The sequence below is a fragment of the Tasmannia lanceolata genome, unplaced genomic scaffold, assembly GCF_043159265.1.
Source record: "Tasmannia lanceolata isolate RefF3 unplaced genomic scaffold, GAP_Taslan_0.1 ptg000023l, whole genome shotgun sequence".
Taxonomy (NCBI): Eukaryota; Viridiplantae; Streptophyta; class Magnoliopsida; order Canellales; family Winteraceae; genus Tasmannia; species Tasmannia lanceolata.
Window position 1 is genome coordinate 35,081,229 of NW_027518700.1, and position 22,012 is coordinate 35,103,240.

The 22,012-nt window shown below is 38.4% G+C and overlaps 1 protein-coding gene across 2 annotated transcripts; it reads left to right on the top strand.

Moving 5' to 3' along the window:
• The first annotated feature begins 1,477 nt into the window (after positions 1–1,477).
• On the top strand, positions 1,478–20,198 carry LOC143856717 (uncharacterized). 2 transcript variants are annotated; one of them, XM_077366994.1, is made up of 10 exons: positions 1,478–1,721; positions 1,953–2,213; positions 5,023–5,056; positions 5,162–5,240; positions 5,761–5,806; positions 5,900–5,998; positions 6,758–6,826; positions 6,919–7,213; positions 8,065–8,186; positions 18,117–20,198. In XM_077366994.1, exons 2-10 carry the CDS (start codon positions 1,989–1,991, stop codon positions 20,073–20,075), a joined length of 2,928 nt encoding a protein of 975 aa, XP_077223109.1. In that variant the 5' UTR covers positions 1,478–1,721; positions 1,953–1,988; the 3' UTR covers positions 20,076–20,198. The 2 variants fall into 2 exon arrangements, with proteins under 2 accessions (XP_077223109.1, XP_077223108.1); XM_077366993.1 differs by having other exon boundaries at positions 1,478–2,213.
• Positions 20,199–22,012: the final 1,814 nt, after the last annotated feature.

A 22,012-nucleotide genomic window follows, 5' to 3' on the forward strand; every position in this document is an offset into this window, starting at 1 on the left:
GATACATTGCTTGCCACGTTCACGCCATGCCAGGTAATACCATTTCCCAAAATATATCACAACGGATTTCTATCTTTTGGCAAGATAGATTCTAACTTATCTTCTTCGGCGATAAAATCTATCACTCTGCATCAATGTACGTTACCTTTTATTACCTGGCACATCGATACATTGCTTGCCACGCTCACACCATGCCAGGTAAACCACAGCTAAATCCAACTATGAAATTTTTTCTATTTATTGTTAGAAATTCTCGATATAATATCTTCACGCGTGTTTGCAACAATGGATATGCACATAGACGTACACAAATACGCTATTTTTGGCAAAAAAAAGAAAACTTCTATAGATGGCCTCATATCTTGACAAATTGACCAAATGGACCCTAAATACATTGAATATATATATATATATATATATATATATATATATATATATATATATATGAGTTATGATAGATACAAGGGAGCCCTTGCATAAAGAGCCAAAAAAGGGCTCTTGATTGGATCCTCGTCATCAAATGTAACTGATTTTACATTTTCAACCGATTTTAAAATGTAACTGAAAATGACGTGGATCCAATGAAGAGCCCTTTTCCAGCTCTTTATGCAAGGGCTCTCTTGTATCTATCATTGCTCACACACACACAAATTTTCTCACATTTTCAAGTGACCTAAACCTCCCTATTTTATAATAAAATGACAAGGATCTCCCAACATCTTTTTGAGTACATGAAACCATCCCTTCAAAATATATATGTATATACATATATACATATATATATATATATGTATATATATGTGTGTCTATATATATATATATATATATATATATATAGACACATATATATATATATATATATATATATATATATATAGAGAGAGAGACACACACAGAGAGAGAGAGAGAGAGAGAGAGAGAGAGAGAGAGAGAGAGAGAGAGAGAAAACGGTTCCATGTACTCAAAAAAGATTAATACAACTTAGTGATTGATTTTTTGAATGTTTTGAGATTTAAGGGATGGTTTCATGTACTCAAAAAGATGAAGGGAGATCCTTGTCATTTTATTATAAAATAGGGAGGTTTAGGTCACTTGAAAATGTGAGAAAATTTGCCTTACATTCTTTATTTCTCTTTTTGCTCTCATGCTCTCTTCTTTGTCTCTTTTCTTTCTTGCCCTGCCCCCACTTTCTTCACAGTTCACACACACACATAGGCACTCCAAAAAAGGAAAAAAAACAAAACTCTTCCATTCTAAATAAATTCGCACCCCTATAGAATGATTCACACCCCAATAAAGGAGGGTATGTGGTTTTTTAACAACAATTCACACTAAATCGGTGCGAATTATCCTACAAAGGGTGCGAATTTATCAGGCCCTTTTTTCTACATTTATATTATTCTCACGTAACGCATGGGTTTTTTTGATAAATAGATGAGAAGTAAAAAAATAAAATAAAATCATGCTTGCCCACACTCTCTCTCTCTCTCTCTGTTTCCCCTTGTTTTTCCCGTCTGAAACTCAGAGAAACAAGTAAAACCCTGTAAGACCACGGTCACATCACCCACTTAAACCCTCCCACCCATTTTCACACAAATCTCTCTAAAATCATCCTCCCTCCTGATGTGACATTGTGGTTCTATTTCTCCACATTTCCCCCAAATCAAAGAGAAAGAAAAAAAAAGTAGAATCTGGGTTTTGTTTTTAATGCATTTTCCTAGGTGGGTTTTCAATCTTTTTCAGGAAAAAGTGTCCTAAGTCTTCATTTGATGTGACTGTGGGGCTAGGATTCTAGAACCGTTAGAACTCCTCAATCCATTTTCTTTAAAAAAAGAAATTGGGTTTTGTTTTTCGTGCATTTTGATTTCATTAAAAAAGATTCTCCACCATCTTGATCTTTGTTTAAGAGAGAAAAAGAAAAAATGGGATTGATTTTTTACACATTTTTTTAGGTGGGGTTTGTTTTTTTTGGAAAAAAAAATCCGGTAATGGAGGAAGGGGGAAAAAGGAGGAGTGCTAGGCTTTCTGGTCTAGACACGTGTAAGGCTTTGGGATCGACACATGTCACGGACCCACAACAGAAGAATAGTGAGAAGGGTAAGGGTACGGGCAGCGGGCAGGGGCTGCCCGGGCGTAAGCGTGGTAGGAAGAAGAAGAGGCTAAGAACTGTGCAAGAGGTGGTAGTTAATTCAGTTGAAAGGGTAGTTGAAGAGGTGGGTTTTTTTTTTTCTCTCTCTCTCTCTTGTATTTGTTTATGAATAGAGTGGGAAAATGTGCCTTTCTTTGTGTTGCTAGATCTCTTCTTCTTTTTCTTTTCTGTTCATTTTATTTGTTACCATACTATGTTTTTATTATGATTTTAAAATTAGGTTGGGTGATTTGGAGCTTAAATGGGTGTTGCTGTAAATGATTACTTTTTTCTTTATGGTTAGAGAATCATTTATTTATATTTTGGTTTTGTGTTTTTCTTATGGTTAGAGAATCATTTGTTTGTTTTGTGTTTCAAGTTTATTGTCTTTGTTTTACTTGGAGTTTATTGTGTGTCTTCTGTGGATTTATTGTGGATATTTAAGGCACAGGTACTAAGAACTGAGCCCACAAGCTGAAATCCAAATGATTCTGTTTTTTTGTTTTTTTTCTATTGATGAGCATCTGATTACTACTGTTTTCAGTTATTTCAACAGTAATAACAGCAGTTTTTTTTTTCTTTTTTTTTTGTGGGGGTGGGTGGGTGAGGACGATAGGGTTAATTTTTTTTATTTTTTATTTTAAATTTTATGTGGATCTCAAGGTATTGGCATGAAGAGCTGAACCCAAAAGCTGGAAGCCAAGAGATTTTTCTCATTGTTGAACATCTGGGTATTGGTTGACTATTCAATTTATTATTTTGACAGCCTGTCTTTTTTATGTATATTTGTTGGAGTTGAGCTAGAAATTTGGACCCAATAACTTTTTATTAGAGATATTTCAATTATTTTTTGATGCAGTGTGATGGAATGTATGTTTGTGAGGCATCGACCTGACGAGCTGAAGCCGTAATGATTTGTTCATTGCTAAATATTTGGATATTGGTTTCTGTTACTCAATGACAATAACATTGATAATGTAAAGAATAAGAATCAAGCTATTTCTTTTATTCTGTATCATTTTTTTGCAATTAATTTTGTTGGCTCAGAGCATCTTTTGAGTTTTGACTGGTGTGTTTTCTCCTGTAATTTTACTAATGGATGCTTTCATGAATCATTAGGAGGAAAATATAACCCAAATTTTGAGTTGAGTGACCCTTCTTTTGCTTCATAGTTCAAGTAGAAAAGCTATAGTGATTGGTTTGATGTGACCTGAGAGTCTTAGCCATGGTAGAACCTGATTGAAATACCAACACCTCCATGCCCCAAATAGCCAGGGGTTCAACTTGGGCTGTCAAAGTTCAGCTTAGCAACTCCAACTGGGGAGGAACCTTTTGGCATATGGCTTTTGGGGACTGCAATACATTCGTGTTGAGCTGCCCCCAACATTTTGCTAGAGTCCATGTCAAGGAACAACTTGACGTGGTGAATGTTACGTCTCCTCGACTTTGGGTAATATAAAAGGGGTTATCGATTTTGCAATCAGCTGTAGCCTCAGATGGCACAAATTTTCTTACTAAACACATGTGGTTCCGGTCAAATGCTGCTTAAAGATTTTGTTTCTGGCATTTGTCTATTGGTGGATAAACCTTGGCATCAGGGGATGTACTGAGCTTCCAATTGACTAGGATTTTTTTTCCCTTCTTTGTGTTTATTTTTCACAAAACTATAGGATTTTCTAGTGATATTTAATTTGTATCTGCCTTGTTCGAATTGTAGTTCACTTTTCTTTGCGTGTGTATGAGGGATGTGGGGAGACTCGCCCCCCCCCCCCCCCCCCACGCCCCCCCCACGACCCACGCACACACACCCGCGCCCATATAATTCCTCTGTATATTCATTCAAAAGTAAATCCTCTGTTTTTTTTCTGCCTACATACATATTGTCCATTGAATACTGGCACTCCTTTCTTCATGTGAGTTACTCATACCCGATCTACCGATAAACAGAATTGAAATTCTTTATTTCTTGTTAAAAATTACTTATTCTATTTATTTTTGCTAGAAAATCCTCTAAATTTCCATCAATATACTGTACTCCTTCATTATATTGTACTATTTTTTTTTGTGAAACTAATGAATGAAGTGCCTTTTCCCTCCATTTTGTGTTTAATTGAAGTATATGAATATGTGGTTGTATACATTTTCAATTTAGAATGCTCCTCATTGTTCTAGATATTTGTGACAACAAATGCTATTAAGTGTTGATCTTGTTAAATCATAATGAATGGTTGTCATCCTTATGTGATGGTTTATAACTGTGTATTTGTGCTTATTCTAGCATTCCTTGGAATCTCATCATAAACTTCCATCATTTGCATGCATTGCATAAAATGTTGTAATTTTATCGGATTTACACCAAAATCTATGACTGAAAGTGATGTGTTTCCATTTCTATGGTAACTGACATAAAATTTTGCAATTTTATCGGATTTACACCAAAATCTATGACTGAAAGTGATGTGTTTCCATTTCTATGGTAACCAATAAGCATTCCGAAACTAGCATTTAAAACTTAGTCTCTTGGAGGATTTTCTCATTCTTTTCAAGTTTTGGATTCAGGATCCATTTTGTTTTGCTTTGAGGAATTGTAGGTTTTCTATTGAAAGTGCTAATAATAACTCCATTGTTATTATGGTTCTGATTACTTGTTGGATTGGAGATTCCTTGTTTCTTCCTTGGAAGCCTACAAAAGAAAATTTTGATTTGGATATGAGTTGTGCCTGTTTGCACTAAAATTTTGGTAAAAAAAGTTTCCCATCCTTTTAACATGAGCGACTACAATACTTAGTTTTATTTATCTACTTATTCAATTATTTTTCTGATTCATTCTACTTAAATATCAATAAACTAGTACTTACTCTATTGTGGCATTAATAGATTGCTCTTACTTGCAGGTGGAAGAAAATCCCATACACAATGATTGTCCAGGCAATAATGGAAATAGTTTTTTAATTGCTTTAAGTATATTTTTTAGATTTTCCAATCTAAGTTTCAATCATGTTTATTAGAACTGACTTAGTGTTATTTCAACAGACAATTCTTCAAGAGGGCCATTTATATCTTGGATGCCAGAAAAACGAGTTCTCGAGCTTATCCTTGATGTACTACAAAAGTAAGTCATATGCATATTTATTTCTTTTTTATTTGACTCATGGAGGTTAATTTATTTCATACCTTAAGCAAACTCGTTGGTTGAGAGTAGGGCTAATAGGAGTTCGAACTTTCCAAAATTTTGTCAACCCCACCATAGCGGTGAGCACCGAATTATTTTTAATGTCAAATCTCTTTTGATGTGCAATACAATAATGATTTGTCAAAATATAATAAGAGTATCGACTTTGGACTCCATGCCAAGCCTAAACTTGTCATGAAATACTAATTCGAACTTTCCGAATGTTTGTCATGAAATACTAATAGAAGTTCAAACTTTCCAAATTTTTGTCAAACCCACCATAGCGGTGGGTATCGAATTATCTTTAATTTCAAATCTCTTTTGATGTGCAAAACAATAATGATTTGTCAAAATATAATAAAAGTATCGACTATGGACTCCATGCCAACCCTAAACTTGTCATGAAATACTAATTCTTTCAACAGTTTTTCCTCTTTTATAATCCATTGCCTAATTGCAGGAAAGATACACATGAGATATTTGCAGAGCCCGTTGATCCCGAAGAGGTCTATTCGTAATGATTGATACTTTGGAATCATATTCTGATTTTTAGCATTTTTTAGCCCATAGGAATAGACTGAAATCTTTTGTTCTAGCAGGTTGAGGGTTACTATGACATTATAAAAAATCCAATGGATTTTGCCACCATGAGGGCCAAACTTCAAGAAGGACTCTACACAACATTGGAGCAATTTGAGGTTCTCTCTTTTACCTTGTCCTTAACAGCCGTTGATTCTTTTAGGGATTCTATAGTTCATGTTTCATTTTTTGAATTATGTCACAATATTGTAGTCAATAAAATAAAGGTGACATCAAGATAAGCTTCTTTTGGGTCCTCTAGATAACGGGTTCAAAAAAAGCTGAAGGTTGAACTTTTATTTGAGGGGTTAAGGTTGAGCACCAGAATTTAGTTGGAAATCTGTGTAGGAGCTGATTGTCAAAATGTTATTGTTTGGGTTTTAAAGAGGACTTCAGTCCGTGGACTTTGGTGAGCTCAATTGATGAGATTTTGGACCCGGCAATGGTGATAAATGTTTCTATTTGTCATAGTTTGTGGGAGTTCATGTTTAAAATTCGGTTTCGGTTTCAGACATGGCTGAAACCGAACTTTGATGGAAATTTTGGAAAAAAAGTAAATTTCAGAAGAAAAAAATTTAAAATTACATTTTCCCGAAATTCAGGCCAAAATTTTGGATTTTAGCCAAAATTGTATCTGAGATTTCGACTGAAATTTCGGTATTTCGGCCGAAATTTAAAACCATGGTGGGAGTCAAGCAAGATTGCAGACACCTCACCCAGAAATGTGTCATGACGAATATTATGTATTGGGAAAGCTATGCTTGTTTAATTGTTTCTAAATTTCTACATCAATAGAATTGTTACATCCGCATTTGTATGAAGCTGTATTTTGAATTTTTCAACTAATTCGTTTATTGAAATATATACATGAATTGCAGAACGATGTTTTTTTGATATCCAGCAATGCGATGCATTTCAATTCCTCGAGTACCATTTTCTACAGACATGTAAGATCTCCACTTCATATATTGAAAGGATCGATTTATCATTAAAATATTAGTTTTATTCTTACTGAAAAGTAGAATGCCGGGATTTCTAGGCTCGAGCTATGCAAGAACTGGCAACGAAGATTTTTCATACCCTGAGAACTGATAAAGAAAATTTTGAATTGGAATACTTTACTGTGAGACGAAAATCTGGTAATTTCACGAGGAAGTCATTGAAAACTAATGAGAATGGAGGCAATCATGGTGAAATTGGAGTCTCGGATTATGGCTCACTTGCAAAGCTTGCTACCAGTGTGAATCCTAGCAATTTGGCCTTACATGGTTACTCAGGTCGCAGGAGAAACCTTCAAGCAGGCCCAGCAGCTTTTGGTTCAAGTTCTCTTTTTGGTAAGTAGAGAATTTATTAAGTTATTTTTGGTATGAAGTGAGAACTAACTTGTAGCCTGATATAGTAGAACCTAATAATTGATGATTTTGATTTTAGGATTTATTTCTAAAATTGTATTCAAAGGGTTGCTGCATACATTGAGGGAGAGAGAGATTTATTTTCCACAGAAGTGATTGGCCTTCTTTATAGTCTGTTTATTATTGTTTTTCTGTCTCATCTTGCTTTCTTGGATGCATCTTTGCAAGTGATTTTTTTGGGAATTAATTATTATCTCATTATCAAATGAGTCAAAAGGTGTGGGCTTTAAAAACAAGAGTAAAGACAAAAAATGTCAACTGTTTTATGAAAGACTTATTATTCAAAAAAAAATGTTTTGTGAAAGACTGATGAAATGAAAGTTAGTCTTGAAAGGCAGATTTATATCCAACAAAGGTTTTGGATGACTCATCACGTCTTTGTTTCTTCTGTTCAATTTATTAATCAGAACAGATTTATATCTAACAAGGGTTTTGGATGACTCATCACGTCTCTTTTTCTCCTGTTCAATTTCTTAATCAGAAGGGGGTTCACCCATTTGACTCAAGAGTGATTCTCACATCAAGTTCATTTTTGTGAACTTTTGATAGGATTTTATTCAACCCATGGGCTTTATCTTCAATTATAGATATGTTTCTGCTTTGAAAAAAAAATATTTTTCATTTGTTTTCATTCATTTCTGCTTGCTCACAAACTCTTGACTCCAGTCACCGCATAAGATTTGACTTTATGTTACACATATCATTAGTTAAGTGCCTATTAGGGAAATTTTTTCCTTTACCGTTTTTTTTTTTCTTCTTAACCGGTTTTACAGATGGAAGGCAATCCAATTTCCCTGAAGAACGTCGTTCAAATTCTAGGCCATGGAGTTCTTTTCTCAATGCTAATGAGTCATTATTTTCAACCCTTTGCAATAGCCCAGGACGACTTAACTATGTAAGTTCTTTGTTGTTTTCTACATGTGTGTATTTTCTTTCTTTTATCATGTAATTATTTCCATTTTCAATTGTTAACATTGTTCTTGTAAATGCACTTATCTCAACTCTAAGCCCATTCTTTTGTATGTTGAATTTGGTACAAGTGACGGTACAAATGCATGATTCTTACGTTAATTCTACATATGCTCGAATTACGGACCATTTCTGGTGGCTTTATGTGTATGGAAGGAACGATAATAAAAACTGCTTTCTGTAATTTATTTTATAAAATCTTTACGTATTTCTTGTGGCGTTATGTATATAGAAGGAAAGAAAGACAAATAAAGACTACTTTCTGTGTTATATTTAATAAAAACTGTACCTAATGTTGTATAGTCATGATCGGTAGTGTGTAAACCATAATTGACAACTTGAGAAGGAGTGCAAGAAACAATGTGTAGATGTGATGCCAAATTGAAGGCCTACCAAGCATGTCATTAGTATGACTAACCCCTACACAAAGTTGTCCGCTACCTAATTTAATCTTGATGCTTCCAAACATACTTGATTAGAGGACGCACATAATGTGGAATGAAAATAAATAAATGGACAGTATAATAAATGGAAAGTATAATACTATGGAACCTCAGGAATCATTGTCATTAGTGTTATGAATGCTTTAACGTCTTAAGTTCACCGAAAACAATTTATTCCTAGAACCTTTATGTATTAGAATTCAGATATTTGAGTCCCAATATCAAAATAACTTGACAAAGATGCATCATCATGCGCCCACACACACATTCACAAAGACATATATTTATACATGCATATAAATATATTACATACACATACATATAATTGTAATATATATTGTGGAAACAAATCTAAAGATGAAGTGAAGGAGATAAAGAGAGAATTAAAGAAGATAACCACACTTGGGGAAAGAATTGTGTAACTAACGTCATAAATGATAGTAAATGGTATTTATGCAATGGTAGGAAATGACTAAAATACTCCTATGTGTTATTTTCTAGTACTCCCCCACAAGCTATGGTGATGGTATGAACTTACTTCTTTCGTGAATACTCCTGCAAGGTGATTTTGACTAGATATATGCTAAGGAAGTACTTCACTGTTCTGTTCTCAACTTTTCTCTGGCATTAGTAATCATTCTTGGTGTGTTTGGTTCTAGACTTCTAGCATGGAACACAAGATTCTATGGCATCTATATTGCACTTTGATTATCTCATAGAAGAGGATATACATTTGATTTGGTGGGGAATTTAATCGGGTAGAACTCACCCCTAAAAGCTAGCCATTAAGGGGAGGGTGCCCATTCTCGTATAACCCATCCCTATCCATTTCATTTATCAGATGTGGGACTATTTGCTTTTGCATGAAACCCCAAAAATCTCCCCCTCCATGCGGAAGCAACGTGGACAATCTCGCCCCTCCATGCGGTGGCAACGTGGGAACCACGAGATACTACATCGGGGTTTCCCAAATCTTCCCGAGGGACAGTCCGGCCCTCGGAGGCAAACTGGGGTTACCACGCCCTGAGCTCTTGTACCATTTGTAGGGAATTTAACTGGGTAGAACTCACCCCTAAAAGCTAGCCTCAACTGATGCAGCTCCGCCTGCCACAGTATTCCCTAGCAGCTTGTACAAGTTTCCAAATTTCTCTCCCTTCATTACAGCTAGTGCACCTTTCACAATTTTCATAACTCCTCCTGATGCGCTGTACTGGCAGCCACCAGTATCTAATACCCTAAGAGGAATTAAATTCTTCTTTAAATCTGGAACATGTCTTACCTCAGATAAAATGCGTACCAGTCCATCATGCATCTTGATTTTCACAGTGCCTATCCCAATAGCTTGGCAGGCAGCATCGTTTCCCATGAGAATCGTTCCTCCATTGTATGGCTTGTACGTATCAAACCAGTCTTTGTTCGGGCACATATGATAGGAGCATCCTGAATCAAGAATCCATGCATTTAGAAAATAACCCTTATCTGAAGAAACTAATAAAACACCCACTTCAGCTTCGCTAGAGCTTTCCGCTGCAACAATAGCTTGGTTTGAACTTCTATGTTTCTTCTCTTCGAATTCTTGTTGTCGCTTCTTGCAGTCTCTTCTGATGTGCCCCCTTTTTATGGCACCATTAGCATTCAATTGTGCTTCCACCTCTCGATTTGGATCGAGATTTACTCCCTTCTCACTTCTTGCCACGAGATCGACCACGTCGCAGCCTATTGTTAGCATTCACTACAAGCCCATCTGCCTTGGGTTCTTCCCCAATTGTTTTCTTTAGCTTTTTGCTTGCAAGGAGGGCCGACATTACCTCTGTTGTGACCAAGGTTTCCTTCCCAATGAGAAGAGTGGTAACTAAGTGGTCGTAAGATCCAGGAAAGGACGCCAAGAGAAGTATAGCCTTATCTCCCTCTTCCAACTTGCCTCCAACGTTCAACAGTTCCGAGACCATCATGTTGAAAGTATTGAGATGCCCCAACAGACTTGAGTTTTCTTTCATCCGAAGAGCATATAGTTGCTTCTTGAGAAACAACTTGTTGGTTAGCGATTTCGCTCTGTAGAGACTCTCGAGTTTGTGCCAAATCCCAGTTGCAGTCACTTTGCCGGTTACGTTGTAAACAACTTCATCCGCCAAACACAGACGGATCACACTAACCGCTTTCGTATCCAACTCTACCCAATCGTCGGCACTCATCTTTTCTGGTTTCTTGTCTTTGCCTAACAAAGCCTTCACGAGACCTTACTGAACCAGGAGATCTCTCACTCTTGTTTGCCACAAAGTTGCCTGCTCCATTGAATTTCTCCACCTCGAACTTAGCGCTCGTCATCGCTGCAATCGCCCAAAATTTTATGGCTCTGATACCATTTGTGGGGAATTTAACCGGGTAGAACTCACTCCTAAAAGCTAGCCATTAGGGGGAGGGTGCCCATTCCCTTATAACCCATCCCCGTCCATTTCATTTATCCGATGTGGGACTATTTGCTTTTGCGTGGAACCCCATCAGATTTCAAATGCAGTTCTTGTGGGAGGTGTCATATCTATGACGGCAGCTGATGTTGGACCGTGCTACTGATCGCTGCTTTTCTTTACTATTCCTGTATTCCATGATACAAGGAATCCATTCACGAGCACACAAAAACTAGTAGTAGATTGACACATGTTAGGATCACCAGCCCAGTTTGCGTCAATGTTTCCTTCTACCTGAATATCTTGCCCTTTGCTTGTGTCATAGTGCAGAGCGTAACCCATGGTGCCTCGAACGTATCGAAGAATCCTCTTGGCTACCTAGAGATGTTTTGCTCTGGGGTCATTTAGTTGCTACCAAACCATTAAGTGTGCTTTATTTCTGTCAACCATGCCATCAGGTTTTTGCTGTAGTGTAAAGACCCATTTAAAGCCAACTGCATTTGGTTGTGTGTATCCATTGCCACTAAGTGTGCTTTACTTCTGTCAACCATGCCATCAGGTTTCTTCTTTAGTTTAAAGACCCATTTGAAATCCAACTACATTCTCTTCGGAGGGTCTCACAGCTATCTCCCATGTATAATTCTTGTAGAGAGCTGCCTCATCCTGCATGGCTTCCACCCACTGATCTCTAGTAAAGCTTTTGTAAGAGAGGATGGTTCTGGGATAGATTGCAATTATGTTGTTAGTGCTTGTTGATGCCTGTGATGACGAAAATAGTGTCTCATACTGTTGCACAAACCCAGATGAAGAGCGGCGGTTAGTAGTGGGCATGTGTGTAGTGGAGATGGGAAATCTAGGGTGCGTGATGTAGAAAATTCCCCCCTCAAGTTCACGTGATGTGAAAGGATGTATTGTGGGTGGCAATGTGGAGGTCTTCCCGTAATCTCTCGAGATATGCAAGATGGATCATATAGGCGAGTCTCATCAAAAGCAGCATGTTGAGAGATTAAGATCTCTGGTGATGAAAGGAGTAACATCGAAGCCCCTTTTGTTCGTGATTGTGCCCCATAAAAGTGCATTTTATGGCATTAGGAGTAGCATCGATACCACTTAACGGTAAGGTTTCTCCATTTTGACCGGGTGGTCGACAACAGCCTCAAAGCAGGGGTAAGGCTGTGTACATCTAGCCCTCTCCAGACCCCGCAGTGGCAGGAGCCTCGTGCACTGGGCCTCCCTTTTCATCGATACCACTTGAGTGTCAGGCACATGTGTTAAAGTATAAAAGATAAATAACGCCTTTCTCCAACAACTTAAGCTTTTGGAGCAGTTGGTAAGTTAACATGGTATCAGAGCCAATGGTCTCAAGTTCAAACCTCCCAAATAGCAAAAATCCACATGTGATGGTCGGCCCAAAGTGGTGTGCCACGTGTTTGCCAAGTGGGCCACACGTGCGGGGGAGTGTTAAAGTTTAAAAGATAAATAACGCCTTTCTCCAACAGCTTAAGCTTTTGGAGAAGTTGGTAAGTTAACAACATGAATGTAGCATATGCATCCCTAAGTTAGAAGATGCGAATAGTTCAACTCTTATCCAAGAAGAGCATGTGTGGGTGTGATGGCCCAAAATGGATGATGCTAGCAAATTAATGATGTGGGTCATGGTTTGGAAGGCCTCTATCCAAAGATGTCGGGGAGCTCCTAAATGAAACATCATGGATAGTCGAGATTTTCTGATACGCAGGTGATGCCTCTAAGCAATGTTGTCCATGGGAATGAAGCCAAGAAACTTGCTTCCAAATATCTTGTGGCATAAATCTCCAAAGGTATGTGAAGTATTGATGCAGGACGATCAAAGGAAAGACTAATATTTTGCTCTGATAGCAAATCTGATGTACGATAGATATATGGAAGAAGCATTAGGTGTGAAAAAGATGGGTGAAATTAGGGGTTTTCTCCTAAAATAGGTGATTAGATTGGAAAAATATTTTAAGAGGTTTATGATAGGTTTAGAAGGGTGCATACATATGCCAGGAAGTTGTTGAAGGATGCCGGGAAGGCCTAAAATTAGTTTTGGAGCAATACGGAGGGGCGCAAGTTTAGGTTGAGATGAGATGGTTAAAAAAAGAAAAGAAACTAGGGTCTTAAGGTTTTAGTCAAGGAGAAATGAGGAACTGATCTCAAGGCATCCTACCAAGAGTTTTCTTTGGAATCTCACCAAAGAAACTTCAGCATCTCACCAACGAAGAAGAATTTGCTAGAATCACACTAACAACCCGAGGATTCACACTTTAGGAAAGATCAAAGTATCGCACCTCGAGGATGAAGGCTTCACACCCAATATTTTGCAAAGTAACAAAGAACAATCCTTTTCATTCATTTGTTTCATCATCTTTTCATCATAGCTTTAAGAAAAGAAAGAGAACCAGAAACTTTTGATACCCTAAACAAAAACATAACACTTTTGGACTAAAATACCATCTAATGACTTATAGGTTATAACTTGCTCCCCACTTAAAATTCCCGTAATACATGTGCAAAAAAACAGTTGTAATTCAAAAAAACTTAATTGATTTTGATATAAAGACTGTGGTACCGCTACTATAACCTAAGGAACTTAAAAGGCAGCTAAAAATTAAAATTTTGAGTTTAGGGTGGTCCCCATCATACCATTAAAAAAAAAAGGTGGTCCCCATCAGGTATACTGACCACCGCAAAAAATTCTCAGGTGTTTGATACATGTGTTATGATGTGCTGTGATCATGGTTTTAAATTTCGATCAAAACCGAAATTTCCCGAAATTCCATTTTTCGCCATTTACGAAATTTCAATTAAATGCCATTATTTATTAAAAAAAAAAGTGTTACAAAATTTCGGAATTTCAGCCGAAATTTCAGATTTCGCCAAAATTTCGGTTTTTGATGGGGTCCGAAACGGTTACCGAAACCGAAATTTTAAACCATGGCTGTGATCATGGTTTTAAATTTCGACCGAAATCCGAAATTTTGCTGCGGACCGAAACCAAAATTTTCCTAAACTTCATTTTTCGCCATTTCCAAATTTCAGTCCGAAATTTCGATTAAATGCCATTATTTTTATTTTTTTTAAAGTGTTACAAAATTTCGGCCAAAATTATGGAAATTCGGTCCGGAATTTCGAACCAAATTACCAAATTTCGGACCGAAATTTTAAACCATGGCTGTGATAGAGGTATAAAACTGAGAAAAGTTAAGAGAGAATATTTGATTTTTGTTTTATGAAAATATATTACTAAAACGAAAAAAAATCATCAATGAAAATATCATAATAACGACGACCGGAAGGAGAAGTGGAGAGCCGGTCGTCATACATTGGAATCTATTATCTCAAAGAGAAAAGTACTAATTTTAATAGATGGAGAAGAAGGAAGCTCGGTGTGTTTTTCAAGCTTACAATAAGAGCAGAAATATGAATTAAGTCATTACAATAAACAAGAAGATAATACTATGAAATTAAACAGTACAGCGTGCGACTGTTAGTGTGATTGAGGCAGTGATCCGGACTGATAGAGCAGAAATATGAATTAAGTCATTACAATAAACAAGAAGATGATACTATGAAATTAAAGACTACAGCGTGCGACTGTTAGTGTGGTTGAGGCAGTGATCCGGATTGATAGTGATGGAGATGGCATGGACACAAAGAAAACTTCAACATAAGCGACAATAGTGGAGGATCTAAAATGAATAGCATCTAGAATATATAGGTTGTCACGACAAGCACCCTTAGTGCAGATTTCCCTTATTGTAGATCCCTCACAAGAACATAGTGTGTAAAAATAAAATAGCAGGAGAATTGAGTTGTGATTCGTGAGAGAGAACAATTTACGTTGTGTACTAGGATCTAAATACACTTCTTGGACATGAAAAGAACCACAAGTGGAAGTAATGGAAGACCTGGCAAAGGTTAGGGATGACCCATCACCAATGACGATGCATGAGGAACCAGTATATGGAGAGAGATTAAAAAAAATTGGAAAAGCTGAGACTTCTGGCATGGTTGCGACTGGAGCATGGCTTGGAGTGGATCCTTAAAAACTCCTATCTTCTCATTGGGGTTCACTGCATTCATCGTAGCAGAGGTGACTCCTTCATCCGCGACGACTATCTTTACCTCATTATTCAATTTTCTTTTCCTTTTCTTCAAGCTGGGTCGGAAGGTGGCTTGAAATATTACTCTTGGTAGAAATCTTAAATCAAGCAAAATTGATAGCCTCTCTCATCTTCTTGTTGCTTGAAATGGTCTACAACCCACTTCAAGGGAATGATAGAAGGATTTGGATGCCTGATCCTAATGGAAACTTCTCGGTTAAATGTTTATTTCATTGTTTGGTAAACAGTCAACATCCTCTTCTCCTTGGTCTAAGATTTGGGCTTTGTCGGCCTCATTTAGAAGAGTGGTGGGTTTTATTTTGATGGTGGTGCCCAATAAATTTAGCATTTGCAATAGACTTACGAAATGACAAATTTCTATTGCAAGTAGATATATTCTTTGGAAAAGTGCTAAAGAATCCCTAAATCATCTTTTGATTTATTGCCCCTTCACCCACAAAATTCGGCGTGCACCATCTTGTGATTTATTGTTCCTTCACCCCGAATTCCACAAAATTCGGGGTGCACTCCTCCAATTTGGTATGTCTCCGACCCTCCAAGATTCTATTGACTCAATCATATTTGGATGGGATTCGTGTCCTTTTGGTTCTTATGGTAAATCTCTTTGAAGAATAATTCCTTACTCTTTATCATGGCATATTTGGAAGGGACACAGCAATCAAATCTTTGGTGACAAAAACAAGTCTCCTAGAAAGATCAGGTGACTCTAATGAAGCCTGTTTTGACAACTTCTATCATCAATTACAAACTGTAAGTGTATTCCTCTACCTGCGAGAGAATCCTGCTAGTATCTGGTTGGATGGATGGAAACCTTGCAAATTCTTAAGATCTGTGAGCTGCTTCTTAAAAAACCTCAACGCTAGTGATTCTCAGATTTCAGCAGGAAATCAAGTTAACTTGACACACCATTCCTTGAATCTCGTGGAATCACATGATGTCACTACATCTGAAATCAATCAGTTCAGATCTGCCCTTGTAATTCATAACTGTTATAGAATTCACCTAAAACCGAGCCTGTGCATTATCCATAGCAGAATTATGCTATTGGCCCACGGTTTCTCGCTAGTGTATGGTTGTTCCAGCATTGGACAGTAACCACAGTAGAATTACATAGGTGAAGAGGTATGAATCATGCCCAGACCATACCTGGATAGTTGTTTTATCTCCCTTGGATTCCTCTTTTCCTATGTCGCAAATACTGGCGATAAATTGAAAATCTCACGAAAAAATCACGAGATTTTGATTAACGATAAAAAATGTGAATTTGCCTCAAGAATGCGAATTTATCTGGTGAGAAATAGAATTTCTTTTGAATCTATCATGAATTATCACAATAAATTGGCGACTTGACTTTAAAAAAGTCTCTCAATCTTCTCCTTCACTCTAAAATCTCTCAAACATCCTAAAAGCTTCGACCTAACCCTAATTCCAGGTTAAAAAGGTGTGTATTTTTATATTTTATATTTTTAAATGATTTTATTTTACCATTTTCTCCGACATAAACCTGGGAAAAAAAAAATTTATCCCTAGATTTTCCCTTCCTGAGAAATTCCCAAGAATGATATTTATGACATAGCTCTTTTTCAATGGCTACAGAACACGTGTTATCTTCTTGATTGCTCAGCACGTTTGAACTCTAATGTTGTTTCAACTTGAAAGGACACTTTTGATCTGAGGTTATTGCATCCTACTTTGAAAATGCTGGAATTTTGATGCTTAATCTCTATAGACTTGGAACAGATCTGCAGCGCATCTCAATTTGAAAATCATTACTGTTTAGTTGATGTTATAAGATCCTCACTATTACTGGTCAGGACAGTTATAGGTATGTGATTCCTGTCTAATTGGCATGATACCGTATGTGTTACAAGTTGCATAGTTGTCCTGATATGTCAGAATTGTTATCAGTTGTTGGTTGTGTTGTCCAGTCATACATTTAAGAAAGAGGGGATCTCATTTTCATAAAATTCAGTAGACCATGGAACAGATGAAGATAGGCTGTACGTGTTGGAGCTGGATAATCCCTACGCCTGACTCTATGATGGCATTTGGGTATTTTGAATTTAATTTTTTAATTGTTTTGCAAGGATGTCATGACCACACTGAATATATATTGATATTCCAAGCTCATAATAAAGAATTTAATTTCTATTATTTATTGCATTATGAATATATATTGTAAATTCTTCTGGGTGTATAAAAATAAATTCTTCAAAAAAATTCTTCTGGGCGTATCTTAGTGCTGACACATCCTAGATCTCCCGGAAGTTACAACAATGTCAGAATCCTACTCAAGGTTTTCTGGCTCGTACAATGTTGACCAACCAGGAACCGGCCACTCCTAATTGCACTGTCAATTTTGAAGCTAAGATAAAATTTGGACTGTTATACTCGTTTTGTTGTTATAGCCTGCATCAGGAATTCTGACTGGGCAGATTGGTATCTAGAATACACTTTTCCTAGACACCTAAATCGTGCAATTACTCGACTAAGTCTTATAGCCTCAAGGCTCAATTGGGTTAGTTCCCCAAACTTGGCAAGAGGTTCTACACTATAGAATCAGCATTGCCTATATCTTACTTATAATCTTTCATCCATCAATCAGAAGGTTTGTCATTATAATTTACTTTATTTAGAGAACTTAATTGGTAGCATTTTTTGCTAATCCTCTTGAGTATGAAGCTGAAACTCTCATAACTGATGTGGTCAATGTGGAACAAATTAATGAGTAGTAGCTAGGATGATAGTGGTCAGTGCGGAACAAATTAATTAGTGTGCTTTTATCTGTTGGCTGTTAAAACTTTTTAAGCAAATGCTATTGCTGAAGTGATTAGTCTCTGATTATATACTTTGGGTTCTGTAGGTTAATCAGGGGAATTTAAGTTACAAAGAAAGCTTGACGCGGTTCGTTGCGGATTTGGGACCAACGGCACAAAAGGTTGCCTCCCGGAAGTTACAACAATGTCAGAATCCTACTCAAGGTTTTCTGGCTCGTACAATGTTGACCAACCAGGAACCGGCCACTCCTAATTGCACTGTCAATTTTCCGACTTCCCATAATCCCTTCGGCAACATCTCTGGCTATCCTAGTATCCGCGCCTACATTAGTGATAGAACAAATATTTTTGGACGCGAAACTGGCGAAAGCTCTAATTCCCAATCACATTCATCCTTCCCCACCACCCATTTTGGAAATCAAAGCTCTAATTCCCAACCACATTCATCTTTCCCCACCACTCATATTAGAAATCAAAGCTCTAATATCCAACCACATTCATCTTTCCCCACCATCCATTTTGGAAATCAAAGCTCTGATACTCTACCACATTCATCTTTCCCCACCACCCATTTTGGAAATCAAATCTCTGGTACTCTACCACATTCATCTTTCCCCACCACCCATTTTGGAAATCAAAGCTCTGATACTCTTCCACATTCACCTTTCCCCACCACCCATTTTGCAAATCAAAGCTCCCCCACCACCCATTTTGGAAATCAAAGCTCTCATATTCAACCACATTCATCTTTCCCCACCACCCATTTTGGAAATCAAAGCTCTCATACTCAACCACATTCATCTTTCCCCACCACCCATTTTGGAAATCAAAGCTCTGATACTCAACCACATTCTTCATTCCTCACCACCCATTTTGGAAATCAAACCTCTGATACTCGACCACATTCATCTTTCCCCACCACCCATTTTGGAAATCAAACCTCTGATGCCCAACCACATTCATCTTTCCTCGCCACAGATATTGGAAATCAAAGCTCTGATACTCAACCACATTCATCTTTCCCCACCACCCATTTTGGAAATCAAAGCTCTAATACCCAGCCACATTCATCTTTCCCCACCACCCATTTTGGAAATCAAACCTCTGATGCCCAACCACATTCATCTTTCCCCACCACCGATATTGGAAATCAAAGCTCTAATACCCATCCACATTCATCTTTCCCCACCACCGATTTTGGAAATCAAAGCTCTAATACCCATCCACATTCTTCTTTCCCCACCACCCATTTAGGAAATCAAAGCTCTAATACCCATCCACATTCATCTTTCCCCACCACCCATTTTGGAAATCAAAGCTCTAATACTCAACAAGATTCATCTTTCCCCACCACCCATTTTGGAAATCAAAGCTCTAATACTCAACAACATTCATCTTTCCCCACCACCCATCTTGGAAATCAAAGCTCTAATACTCAACAACATTCATCTTTCCCCACCACCAATATTGGAAATCAAGATTTTTCGGTCCCTAGGCTTGTTAACTCTTGCAAAGGGTACGCAATGACGATGTCTGGTTCTGAACAGATTGCCTCAGCTGAGTTGGCTTCAGAGTTTTCTCAGTCAAGACTGCTTGAATTCGTTTCACGAAATAACAACAGTTTGGGATCCTCATCCTGGTCATTCCAAGCCATGGAGGGAGAAAGCTCGAGCCGAGCTGCGAAACCCCTGAATGGCTTTTCTTCACCTTCTTTAGAACCCCTGAATGAATGTTCTTCACATTCTTTAGATGTAGAGAGTCAAGCCATGGCTGCCTCAGAGCTGAGCCACAGGCATGGCCGCGAACAAATGGGCCCTCCGTCCGTTCTTGACATGACATATTTGCAAGCTCGTCTCTGCGAGATGAATCGGTGGGGTCGGAATGGGATGCCAAGGCAGGAATTGCCTCCAGAAACGGTACCGGAGATGAGATTTTTAGACACCAAAGGTGATAGTGAGACTGCTTTGAGCCTTAGCCACCAAGCTGGGACGAGTTTTCAAGATTTATTGGATAATCAACACCCTGATTTACAACTTCAGCTTTAATTATTGAGGACAATTTTTTTCTCCCAATAGGTTGGAAATTATAGATGTGTTTTTTTCTTTTCAAATTCCCCTTTCTTTGTATATCTCTCTTGTAGGTTATAAGTAATTTTTATTCACCAGCAACTTGGCCTCTTTTTTATGAGTCAAATTGTTCAAGAGTTGGGGCAAATCTTTGTCCTAAACAACATGGGACTAGTGTGAAAGGAAAAGAGGAGTTAGTGTAAGCTGACTTTCAAGTTAGGGCTCTCTCAACAAGGAATGAATGAGGGAGAAATAATATGATGCCCGACCGTGAAAATAAAGGGCGGAGAGAGACACCTCTGCCCTTGATTTGCGATCCTGCAAAAAGTAAAAAAAGACGGCTTTTGCTGGTTTGCAAATTAAGGGTGGAGGGGTTCTCTCTCTCTCTCTCTCTCTCTGCCTTTGTTGTCTTGACGGTCTGGCACCATGGACTCTTACTATGTGGAGCAAATGGGGATCGTTGTTGAGTTCCAACTCCAAGCTACAAAATATTCACTTCAAATACTTCCATTACCACACCTTTGGAACCGAAAGTAGTAAAGAGGGGAGACAACTTTAGATTGCCGGAATCAGGCGGTGGAATCAGTATCCTATTTCTACTCCCGTGTATGGTTCGAAAAAGGGAGACCACTTTGGATTGCCGGAATCCGATGGGGACACGGTATCCTATTTCAATTCCAGTGTGGTTCAAAAAAATGAACAGAATCAAGGGGTGAAAATGACACCAGGCAGAATTAAAGGAGCGAGAAAATGCCGGAATCCATTTCCCGCCCCAAGAGGTGGTATTCTGCTTCTGCTCATTCCAAATGAAATTTTTATTGAATTAAATTTTTTATTTTACTTTTTTCCATTCTGTTTCCAAGGTAATCAGAATAGAAACAGGTCGATTCCTGATTCTGGCAATCCAAACACAACCTAGATGTTATTGGGCAATCACATCATAGTGTGTGTGACTGGCTTTGGAACGGAGGCCCCTAAAATGAAAGTGTAGCCTCCAATTCTTTAGCTTGAAAATTGTTAGGCCAAAAATTGGTAACAGATACGGCAGTGACGTAAGAGCTGGGCTGGAGGGCCCGAGGAGCTGAGGTGGAGGAGCTGAGCCCTGCACAAGAGCACACGAGGTCAGAAGAACAACCCGGAGTTGTTGCTCCGGATGGGCCCTTCGACATTCAAGTCAGTATGAGCAAGAGTGCAGAGCCAAATTTTAAGAGTGGTAGCTTAGAAGTTATTACCTCTCTTTACTTTGAGCCTTGAGAGGCCTCTTATAGAGGGAGGCCTGGGGTGGTTGGATTACCTACCCCAGGACAGGTGTCGGCCCTTCTGTGGGTTTAGGCTTACCTACTCTCAGGTACTTACCGGATTACCCCTGGGCAGGTGTCGAATTCGTGGTGGGCCCTTCCGGGGCCACGTGTCGACAACTCATTAGTTGTTGTTTTTCATACCCCATCAGTTGCCCCCCAGTTCTCTAAGTCATTGTGATGATTTGGGGAAGTGCGGCTGTGCTCTGGGGCGGCTGGAAAAATGAAGCGAAAGGATCTGTCCAGTCGAGCTATCTGGGTGGCCTAGGATGGGCAAAAACTTGAAGTGAAATCTCTCCGGCCAAGCTATCTGGGCGGCCTGGGATGGGCAGAAACTTGGCGTGAAATCTGTCCGGTCAACCTATCTGGGCGGCCTGGGACGGGCAGAAACTTGGCGTGAAATCTGTCCGGCCAAGCTATCTGGGCAGCCTGGGACGGGCAGAAACTTGGAGTGAAATCTGTCCGGTCAATCCATTTGCGCAGCCTGGGACGGGCAGAAACTTGACGTGAAATATGTCCGGCCAAGCTATCTGGGCGGCCTGGGGCGGGCAGAAACTTGGAGTGAAATCTGTTCGGCCAGCTATCTGGGCGGCCTGGGACGGGCAGAAACTTGGAGTG

Excerpts from the sequence above, each read along its gene's own strand:
- LOC143856717 (XM_077366993.1), top strand. The coding sequence starts at position 1,989 with ATGGAGGAAGGGGGAAAAAGGAGGAGTGCTAGGCTTTCTGGTCTAGAC. Across the intron at positions 5,807-5,899 it reads AGCCCGTTGATCCCGAAGAG|GTTGAGGGTTACTATGACAT; the intron begins GTCTATTCGTAA and ends TTGTTCTAGCAG. Across the intron at positions 8,187-18,116 it reads GCCCAGGACGACTTAACTAT|GTTAATCAGGGGAATTTAAG; the intron begins GTAAGTTCTTTG and ends TGGGTTCTGTAG.